This window comes from Bombus vancouverensis, chromosome 10 (genome assembly GCF_051014615.1).
Source record: "Bombus vancouverensis nearcticus chromosome 10, iyBomVanc1_principal, whole genome shotgun sequence".
Taxonomy (NCBI): domain Eukaryota; kingdom Metazoa; phylum Arthropoda; class Insecta; order Hymenoptera; family Apidae; genus Bombus; species Bombus vancouverensis.
Genome location: NC_134920.1, coordinates 3,293,500 through 3,305,246, shown reverse-complemented (window position 1 = coordinate 3,305,246; position 11,747 = coordinate 3,293,500). Strand labels below are relative to the sequence as shown.

At 35.4% G+C, this 11,747-nt stretch overlaps 1 protein-coding gene and 1 long non-coding RNA gene across 2 annotated transcripts; both read left to right on the top strand.

Moving 5' to 3' along the window:
• The first annotated feature begins 1,883 nt into the window (after positions 1–1,883).
• LOC143303257 (uncharacterized) lies at positions 1,884–4,956 on the top strand. The gene is made up of 3 exons (XR_013059389.1): positions 1,884–3,141; positions 3,641–4,351; positions 4,526–4,956. It is a non-coding gene; the product is annotated as an uncharacterized LOC143303257 (long non-coding RNA).
• Positions 4,957–8,138: 3,182 nt separating this feature from the next.
• tap (basic helix-loop-helix neural transcription factor TAP) lies at positions 8,139–11,545 on the top strand. The gene is made up of 3 exons (XM_033338831.2): positions 8,139–8,219; positions 9,620–9,820; positions 9,973–11,545. Exons 2-3 carry the CDS (start codon positions 9,635–9,637, stop codon positions 10,480–10,482), a joined length of 696 nt encoding a protein of 231 aa, XP_033194722.1. The 5' UTR covers positions 8,139–8,219; positions 9,620–9,634; the 3' UTR covers positions 10,483–11,545.
• Positions 11,546–11,747: the final 202 nt, after the last annotated feature.

Below are 11,747 nucleotides of genomic sequence, written 5' to 3'. Positions count from 1 at the left end.
TCATCAGAAGTTGAATGTTGTGAAACACTTTTTACTTTAGAACTTTTTGCTTCCTAAATTAATACTTTCACGTCGTCATGTATATCAGAAATTCTCTGCTACTAATGACAAACTAGAATTCTAGTAATAAATCGAAGAAATTTATCACATACCATTTCCTATTAAAGCTCCCAATTAATTTTTCTTGCTTTCACCGACGTCCAATAGCGCCAAAACAAGTCCATTAAAGCATCTCTTTGCACAGTTACATAATCCCTACTATTTTCATCTCCGTAAGAAACGCGGCGGTATCCATTAATTCCCTTAATGTCCCTTAATGTCCTTGTTTTTCCCATATAAGACTAGAAAGTTCAAATTACGGAACGAAGTGGCACCAGGAATTGCCACGAAACATACACAATAATCATTCCGCAATCCTCCGTGTCTCGCAATGATACTTGTTCTTAACGCTATCGTTAGTCCACTTTCGTAACTCTGCCCACTTTTCTATATTCACACAACCAATCTAAACGCGATTCTCATAGAGAAAAAGATACGTGCACAGTAGATATCAGAAATTTATAAATTATCATTCATATTTGAACTGTAATGGTTTTATTTTTTATAAACTCTATCCACGTATTCTGTCAAGAATCTTAGGGCAGATATGACGTTAACTTTAATCGTACGGTCGCAGGTGACGTTGAAATCGTGTTCTATATATTTTGTTATTTCAGTGAGCTACGCTATCTGCACGTTGAAAGTTAATAAATAAAACTATTCCTTCCTCTCCATTCATTGCAATCTTTATTGTTTTGCATTAAAAGTCTCCCAATGATAAAGCTATACAAGATATACAGGGCAGGGAGAGGGAAGTGGAGAAAATTTGAAATTAATATACTATGAATTTTACTAGAAACTTTTGTGCTACAAATTGTTTTCAATATTAGTAACAATCTTCTATCTTATGGTATACACTGCATATATATCATTGCTCTCATTAAATTATAAGTCCATTTTGTAAAATTACCATGTCTTCTTATAGTTCTTATTTTATAAACTTTCTTTCATCCGCCGCTATACATTTTATTCGTGATTTTGTAGATAGAAATGTGAAGATCGGTCATGGTTGATAGATTAGAATTGATAAAAATTAATTAGTTCGCGACACCCGCGCGCTCGAACTGTACCCTGGAAACAACGAAGCATTCTACCGGAAGTGGAGGACGACACAGTTACGGAAGCCTGACTAGCCGCATGCTTCCACGTAGAAGGCTTCCACGCATCCTGAGGGACGCAGACGCGTGCACCAGCTCGATAATAACCGCGTAACCGGCAATTCCGTGCGAGCTGTTTATCGTTGTTTCGCGGGCAACGTCTCGCAGCGTATTCCTTCTTGATCGTTGATAAGGGTAAGACCGGTAAAACGAGGAAGACACACGTTCCTGGATGATTTCAGCCTCTGCTAGAGATAATGACCCTTGCTCAAACGCTTCCTTCGCGAGACTGCGCAAGCCAGTCAGTGATAAGCAAAGTAGAAACGAAGTGTAATTGCCCTGAGATATCGCGAACGTAATTTTTTTTATGTGTTCTCGGAGGTGTATAAATACAGAGAATGTTGTACGAAGTGTTAGGTGGTCTCGTAATTATGTAGAAGTTTTAGAAGAATTAAGCTTTAACAAGGTTCTAGGCTTGTAGATTTTATGCACCAGAGAATGCATTTGGTTGTGGTAGCAGCATATCTCTGTTAATTATCATCGGTGGATTTAATTGAATGAAATAAATAATCCTATGTTTTGAAATTGCAACTCTCATACAATTATAGATTGAATTAGTTAAATACATCATATATGGTATATTATATGTGGTAAATTTATAGCCGGTCTGTGAATATTTATAGAGATACGTTATAAATAAAGATACCTGATATTAATATACCTATAAATAGAAAATTTAAATAAAGATTTCTTTCATTATCTTAATATTACAATAAGTACTTTACTTTGGATATTTTGAATATATTTTTTAATATTCTGTGCTCCGGATATTATATCTTAGATATTTCTGCGTATTGAAATTTTCTGTTGAAGTCGACTGATAGAGGGACGAGTGGGTGAATTTGTAATAGAAAAATATATTAAAATAAGTATATGAGTAAGTATAAGTACAGGTATAATGTATGCTGATCCAGATCCTCACTCTTTCAGTGTTACAATACAATAAAAGGTAATAGGGAGTACGTTCATATATTTATAGCAAAGGATATTACCAAAAAGTTAATCTTGGTGTATAGCTCTAGCTGAAGGCTACAAGACACAGAAATAGAAATCTATTTATCGCTCTTTTGTTTCTGGACCTTATAACCTAAAACAACATTTATATTCAAGGGAACAATAACATGGTCCTCTCCTTGTTTCGAATATTTGTTTCACTAAGTTCTATTCTCTTCGTAACAGCAGTCTCCAGGTCACGGATATACAAAAGAAAAGGTGTAGAGTGTTTCTTGAAGTAATTACTTCAACATTTTTCATAAATGCGTAAGAAATTTTCTATGACAAGTGTTCCAATACTTTCGTGAGGTTCTGTACTCAAGAATAGTTTTATCACACTCCATGCGTCATCGTTACGTATATGCTATTCAGGAAGAAGGAACCAACTCGATGCAGCTGGATGCAACGCGTATGTATATATTATGTAGACCGTGGATGGCGCACGATGGAAACTGCACACGTGCGCACGCGACAAGCGTGACCGCGCGCGGCGCCGAGTGGGTTCGTTCGCGCCCGCCTCATTCCGTCTCGCGGCTTTCTCATCGAGCCGGTTCAAAAGGTCCTGTCCAGGATACGGAGGTGAGAACGCAACAAGCATAGGCTATAGGGGAGCGACGCTCAAATGCGGCTGGGCCACCCTGCAGTCTCCTTTTTTCTCTCCGTTTCTTTGACCTACGTGACTGGTGGTGGCAATGGTGGGGACTCGAAAGGACGCGGAAAAAGAGGACTCACGGAGATCGCGCGAGAAAGTGAGAGGAACACCACAGTCCACCGGAGGAGGATGTTCCTGATAGGATGTGAACGAGATGACTCGTGAACTCTTCCTTTAACAAGATGACTGCTACGGTGGTCATCGATGGACCACGTAATTCAATTTTTTAGAATTATTAAGGTGAGATAAATTTCATGGATAAACAATTTTCGATAATGTGAATGACTTAAATAGCATTGTGAATATAATGTTATTAATATTTGATACAGTATTTAATATCTTGTAGAAATTAAATATTATTGTATGTTGTAGTATATCTCAATTCATTGCAGCTCCCAGGACAGAATATGTAAAACTCACGTAGCATTTCACGTGTTAAGTACTCATTTCTCTTATTATTATATGTAGGTTATATAGAGGACTTAAGAGTTGGACAGTGTAAGTCAGTCAATTTCATGAAAAATGACTTATGCCGATAAATATCTCTTCGTTATGAAAATCTTCAGTTACTGGAACAGTTCAATAATTACATTAGAATGACTGAATTATTAATTGTATTATAATGATTAAACTATCCTGTCAACTGTACGTTTAATGAGAAAGAATAAATGGAATATTGACTTACATTAATCGAGTTGTGGCAGTCATATTTCTGCCTTTCTTCTTTTTTTCTTTTTAGGTGAACAGAAAATAGAAAGATTCGCGATTGGAGCAAAAGTCGTGCAAACAGATTATCGAGAAGGAGGCCACGAATAGAGAAAAGAGAGGAGTAGATCGAGGTAGCTAAAGAAGGACGTTGCTGGAAAGACGAGAAGGGGACGTGTACAGTTACCAAAGGCCGAGGCGAACAGCTCCACCTCTGACGATAAAGTATCGACTTTGAAAAGTCGGACAAAGATTGTTTCTCTTTTCTGAAAAAATGATTTCCGGCGATGGATGAAGCACTTCGATGGGAACTGAGGATTCGTTGCAATAAGCTGATGATTTTTGGAAAACAAAGATATTACTTCATTTTAAGATGTTCGATTTTTATCATTAGCAATACAAAAGTATGAAGTAATCTGTTGGCGAATAACAGGTGCTAGCGTTGAAGGTCGAGACACTCTCATACTTTTACTAGCTGCACCTTTAGCGCATATTTAAAAGTGGGAAGATACGCAATTTACTCCTTTCTTATATAAGGAAACGAATAAGGAATGTAAATAAGTTTAAAAAAAGAAGAAAAATAAAGAACAGAAGTGTATATTATTATTATTGTTATTATTATTGTATAATCATGTATACGATTGATACGGAGTGTGTAAATGTATATTACTATAAACAGAAAATTTGAGAAGATAAAGAAAAAGATTATAAACAAACAAAGAATATAAACACGCAAGAAGAAGTGGTAAGTAAATAACAGACGTAAAGAAGCAAAACATAAATAAGCAATCAAGATGGACACAAATACCTCAAATCGCTTTTATTACACATCTGCGCTGAGAAAATCTAAAAGAAATATCAATACATACAGCGTTGGCAATAAACAGATGTTTTCTTTGAATCTAATTTCTCATTACAGCATCATTACTGTGTAATCAACGTAACTGTGTAATCATTGACATCGTGTGTAAGACAATGACAACCATGCAATCGTCTGCCCCTTCATAGACGGCCGTATTGTCGTAAGAGGAAGAAAGTCGTGGGATAAAACATAGCTTATACAAAGATCGACTGCGATCTTCTCTCTTTCTATCCGTCGGAGCTCGTTACAGGTCTGGGAAAACTCCCGTGAACTATATGAAACATGGGTGTTGCCAGTTAGTTAACCTACTTCTCACGACGCGCGCCTTTTCCAGGCGAAACCTTTTAAGGAGATCGATTTATTATGGCGAAGCCTAACCTTGTACCATTGAAAATATTAATTCCATATATCTCAAATTTATATTACATTTAGAAGTTTATTCGTCTCGTCTTTAACAATCGTTATGTAATAGATTTGAGGAGGATTATTTTATTATGAATTTTATCAAATAATAAACACTCTTCTTTATCTTTCTTTCTCTCTGTTATGTTTGATAAAATTTTGCTCCTGTCAAAAGAAACTTCTATTTTACTTAATAAAATATGAGTTCTATGAAAGCACATTTTCTTCAACCGCTACTTGTATTTCACTACCAACTTTTTAAATAATCTAATATTGCATATCTACTTAAACATATCCATGAAAATATTCCAATTCATAAATTCTATCAATCATTGAAATTGGTAAAATGAAACGAGGAAGATGAATAATCCGTAAAAAGGCGTTTGCGCGATCGAGAAGAGAGACGTTATTTATTGCCATAACCGATAAATTATCCAATTAGAGCGAATCGCTTCGGCAGCTTTCCGCAAACCCTTTTTTAGCATTCGATACTACATATCCTCACGCCCCGTTTTCTTTTTATTTGATTTTCGATTCTACACGCACCCTGCAGCAAATCTTTCGTGTAATTCCCAATATTTCCGCGGCCTGATCGAACATGTGTCTGACACGGCATCGATTTCACGGCGTCCTTTTATCGACGAAACGGTACGAATTTTCTAAGTGTGAAAAAAGGGTTGATCGGAACCTTTTGCGGCAGAGGGTAGGTATTTTAAGGGTCGACGGTCGTTCGAAAAATAATGTTCAGTCGCAGACTTTGGATTTCAGGCAACTATCTATAAATTGATATATTTTTGTGTAAATATTTTACTAGAAACAATATTTTTTTAATTATTCTACTGTATTCCAATTTCCAGAACGTTCTGTATTAAGAAATTAAGATGTTAAGAATCAATACTTTAGAGAAAATGTTTAGAAAGAATGTTTTATCAAATTTCTTTGATCTAAAATTCAAAGTTTTAGTTGATTTATATTCGCATGGATTATTACATTTTCATGTACATATTTTATTGGAACTACTTTTACAATCATTTTATTATGTTCCAATTTCTAGAAAATTTAAAGAATATTTTACGGAATTTCCTTGATCTGAAATTCGCAGTTTTATAAAATTCGTATTCACGTAGATTTATGTAAATGGCGAGAAGTTATAAAGAACGAACTTACCACTAAAACGGTAATTTCACGGTATGCCAATTTCTCTGCTCTTAGGAGTACCATAAATGTTTATCAAAAGTCGACTTTCGCATGTCTACTTTGCAAACCGATCTATCGTAAACCGCTTTCTAGGCAATAAAGATTTTACTTGAACCGTTGAACAAAAAGTTTTTAGAATATTTTATATTGCTAATGTAAATGGCAAAATTCATGATACCGTGAAAACTTAGCATATTTAATTATCGAATATAAATGTTTCTACTTAATCGTAAAGTATTTTATATTATATAATTTTTAAATTGAAATTACGGTAAACTTTTCAAAGAAGCAGATTCATTAGAAGAGACTCTGTTGCACTATCCAATGTTGCACTATCAATGGCGCTGATGAGCATCTTAAATGCAAATGAGGTGCATAAAAAGTGGTATTATACACGGCTTTCGTTTATAGTCAGTTCAATAGAGTCGATCGAATCGTATCAAAGCGTATCATGCAAATCACGTATCATCAATCGCATTGATGGTTTGCACTCGAAATCGATCGGCTCACTACAGCATATTTTATCTCTAGAGAGTAGAATCTTGAACTTAGTATAATCATGAATAAACGTATGTAAGCAATAAACCGACAGTTTCAGAAAATCCTATTCTAATTACTAGATATCAAATAGTAGTCTTATTTTAATATACTTAAGAACTTATAACGGAAAGAAATGTTAAGTGTTGATGAGAATAAACTTTTATGAAAAGACCAGATTTAGGATGAAAATTATAACAAAAAGACTCAACGTTCGAATGAATGACGATCGCGCTCGAACGCTCGATGACCAGATAATGCAATTATGTAAATCTTACGCTGCAACTGTTTCATAATTTTCGTTCATTAAACGAATCATTATCTGTCTTCCGTTTACGATAGGAGAGAAATTGGAGTTAAAAAACTAATAGCCGACTACCGGTGCAATTATCGTACTTGCGTGTTTTAAATTGCTATCGTGCATCAGTGAAGATCCGAAGAAGAGAAACTGTTATCGCTCGAAGAAAAAAGAAAGCTGGGAGGCGCTGTTAAGTCAGTTATAGGTTCAAGCTTTTCTTTTGACACAAAAATAAGAAAAACAGGACAAGTAATCCTTGAGATGATAAAGAAAATTATAATGTAGGCCAACTGTTAATATAAATTAATAATTAATTCAAGTATGTCAAGAATTATAATAGAAATACTAAAATAATGTAAATTATAAATTGTAAGACATATATTACGTTGAATTATTACTAAAGATATGCCAACCTTGTAAATATCAGTCGGACACTGGCTTGAAAATCACAATTTGCTCGTGTTTATTGGATAAATTACTCACTTTGAATACGCGAATATATTATCGATAACAAATCGTTATGCAAACACACGTGATTCTGATATTTTTCGTTCCCTTACGAATCAATCTTGCATATTACTCGTACACCTTTTCATGCTAGACAGTAGACACGATGTTCCAATCATACGCGATTAATACTGAAAGATATTGTCGATTACATAACTTGTCAAATAATGTGACGGAGATTGATAAACTTTAATACTTGTAGAAAACATTGATTAATGCTTTTCCTATCGTGCTACCGATGATCCCTGTGCACACTGCAAACTGATATTTCGTGGGAGCTGGAAACTGTGAGTGTGTACTCTCGTGCAATTGCCGATATTTCCCGCGGACATTCGTGATGGAACAAGTAGCTGCGATACGTCAAACTTTTTTACGTTTGATGATATAATTGGAAATTTATGAAAAAAAAGAAAAAAAAAATTCTATTATGCAGAATGTTTTAATAAAGATATATTTTTAGGAAAATACACCTATAGAAGCAAACTACATTAAAGTTTGTTAACTGCAACAATTTATTTCATTGAAAAAGCTATTGTAAACCGATTAATTGTAAAATTCACAGTCGATTGGAAGCTTGTTTATCAGAGGTGATCTACCTATTCGTTTCTATAGTGATGTTCGAGCATTATCAGCTGATTAGCAAATGTGACAGATGGCCATAGTTGGTTTTATTAGATTATCGTTCACTTATTTCCAACCGTACATCCTTGGACAGTATTCAACGAGGTTGCGAAGGTGAAAATTTCAGTGAAAGTCGACAGTGGTGAACGGAAGGATAATTGAGTTTCACTTTTTTGTATAATAAGCGAGGTAAGAGGTATTTGATTAATCTCGTATATTCACTGATCACATTACAGTACAGCAGACGCGCGCCTTTATTATTGATATCCCGCTATACAGCATAGAAAGCCCGGTTACAAAGCGAAGAAATAACGGCGCAATTTCTTATCTTATAATATAATTCCAAAAATAGTTTTATCACATTCGAATTATTCAATACTAATTGAAATAATTTAGAGTTGGGAATGATAGTACATAGTCAGATTATCACATATCAGAGACACAAAAATCAATAAAGTTTATTAGATTTTTAAAAAGAATCAATATGAATCATGTTAGTAATAAGGCAATATTTTAATTACATGTAAGTCATTGTAGATAAGAAAAGAGAGTTAGTCAGTTAGTCAATAAAGTTTATATTAAAATTAAAATTATTGATAAAAGTCAATGTCAACAATTAATATGAAAATCACGAGAGACAAAGCGATACATAACAGTATATCAGAAGAAAGAATTAATATCTTTATACACAAAGGTGAAACACGTTTATCAAGTGACCACAATATCCTCACCATAGAAATTTCAATAACACGCCACGAAACTTGATAATCGTCCTCGCATGAGTTCCATGAAGAAGTGTAATAGCCCTAAAAACCTCTAATCTCCTCAACTAGACGACTGCATTGCCGTGGCACGCGTCTAATACATACAAAGAGAGTGGTGGGGAGAACGTTAGGTACCCCTACACGTCGTGATTATGGGGTGAACCCTTGGTACGGTGCCCCATAGACGGCGGACCGCCCTTATGGAGGGGGTAAAATACCCCCGGGACGGTATATATGCTCTAAGAGCCCCATGCCACTTTCACAGTACCAAATTGTACCCAGCCTAGAACAGTTCTCGTTTCTTATTTCCTTTTTCACGCTGCACACCAAACGTTCGGCTATGTCGTGACAAAAGCTTTTCCATATTATTAGCATATCGTGTTATAAAATTTTAATAGGAAGTTGGACTTTATGAAGTGATCGATTGAGGTGACAAATTCTACGAGGATCGTTTCATCGAGCTAACAAATTTATTAGGTAAGATAACTATTCGTTAGTCAATTGTTGCGCCAGTGAACGGCGCAATTAGAACGTTTGATTGAGTATCTAAGCATTTTGGAATATTACGGATAAAAAATAAAGAAAAGAATAAATTTAAGAGGTTAATCTAGAATTATAGAAGAAATGGAGTAATAAGATAAGAATAAATTCGCAAACTTAATGTGGAACTACAGAACAAATAGAATAACGAAAAATCACGGATTTAATATAGAACTACAGAAGAATTGGAATATCTTTAACGACTATTAATGTCACACATTTGACATTTCATTAATCAAAATTATTATTCAACAAAAATTACACAATATTGGAGTATCTTTTCAGAAAACCTTCCACAGCATGTCCTCGGAGTACTCATTCTGCAGCGAAGGCGGCTTCGACGAGCTCTCAAGTTCCTCGGATTCCGGTTTCGACGTCAGCTTCGAATCGCCAAAGCACGAGGTTCAATCAGACACCCTGTTTCCACCAGCCAAAGAAGGAAAACGAAAGAAAACCCGAAACACACGGTGCAAGAGTCCCACACAGGTAAGCGGATGTGTCTACCTTCGCTCAGCCCAACTTCCCTTATCTAAAAGAACGTTCACCCATCGCAAAGAGATCGAGCAAAGAGAATTCTTGAAAAAGCCGGAAGACAAAAAGAGGAGACTAAATGATCACAAGGAACCATTGATTCGCAGGTGCTCAGGCTGAAAAGGAACCGTCGAATAAAGGCGAATGATCGAGAGCGGCACAGGATGCACACATTGAACGACGCGTTGGAACGTCTCCGGATGGCGTTGCCGACCTTTCCGGAAGACACGAAGCTCACGAAAATCGAAACCCTCCGTTTCGCCCACAACTATATTTGGGCACTGTCACAGACATTGGGGAATTCCGAAGCAGGCGAGATCACAGTGAACGTGGGTAACGTGACGGTCAGTATCAGTGAGAATGGAAACATGATCACCTCCTCGACCGGAAGCTGTGCTGTAGCCGCGCAGAAGCGGCTTGGACCGTCGCATACTGTCTTTCCTTATCCTCAGGAAAGATTCGTGCCCGAATGGCAGGAGTACGATTGCTATAGCGATCAGAGTGTTAGTCCACCGATGCAGTATCAGCAGTGTTATGATCAGAGGATGTATCATGCGCAGCATCAACTTCCTGCGCCGCATCATATGGGACATAATAATATGTATCAGTGTCTTTAGGTAGCTTTTAGCTCGTGGATGTTTTCAAGCATTTTGGTGGGCGATGATGGAAATGATTATAAAAAAATGAACTTTCATAGTTTTTTCCATTATCGAAGAAGTTTATAAACGATTAGGCGATCGTTTAGAGTGGTTATGATAATGTATGAGAAAAGGTTGACAGTTAGAAGAAGTTAATGTGTCAAAGATGACGATTTAAAAGAAGTGTGTACCTATAGAATTTTACGGACGAATTGAAGGAATTTTCAGCGTCAGTATTTTTGAAGCTTCGAAATGAATTTAGTACTTGCGGAATACATATATCAGTAATCGCGAGTCGCATGAGTCATCGCCGCCATTGTACCTTTGTAATGAGCAACGATGCTTCAGAAATTGCATATGTTCAGTAGTGAATTCAGTGCTATACAGTGAAGTTAATTGGCAATTGCAGAAATTCTAACTAACTACTGATTTGTTAAGTGACGTTTCTGTAAGCAAAAATTTTAAAGTTAAAGTACTGATATCTAATTGAACCTTAAGTTTCTACTTGATAATTAGTAATCGAAGACCAAAGAATTTTAATCCTCCATGCTTTAGTGAATTTTTTTATTTTATTTTCTACAAAGTTCCAATAACAAGTATAATAGGTAAAAGCATGCAGTACAATTTACAAGCAAGGCAAATATATTTTGCTAGTAATTATATGTTACAGAAACCTGCATATCATTGCACGGATGTCGAACAGACATCGTCCAAGATAAATTCGCGTTGAATAATTGACGTGATTGTAAAAAGAAGTAGGCCAGTGCGCAAGATGATCGTTATTTACTTTGTAAGAGAGCATTCTATTTAAAACGAATTATTAGCATTAAGGTCTAATGTTAGGCAAACTGATAATCTCGTCGTTTCTTCGAAAACATATTTATCATTATTTCTTGTCTTATAAAAAAAAATCAAGGTAGTATAATTAGAAACACGTACTAAATATCGCGTTCCTTTTCTTTTCTAGTCATCGATGCTCTTAGGTTTATCTCGAATGCTTGATCTCACTCTTTGTTTCTAGAATATTGTATTTAAACATACATTTCCGCCAGTGCTCTTATCGGATCGTGAAAATGCCGATTCAAGGAATATATGTATATTGTACAGAATTTATATCTTATCAATAAATCATATTTTACCTAGACATTTATCCTTTTACTATTTACTTCGTCGACTATCCCCAATATGATTTTAACTTTAACTAATTTAATTGCTTAAAATAATTAAAATTGAAATAATTAACT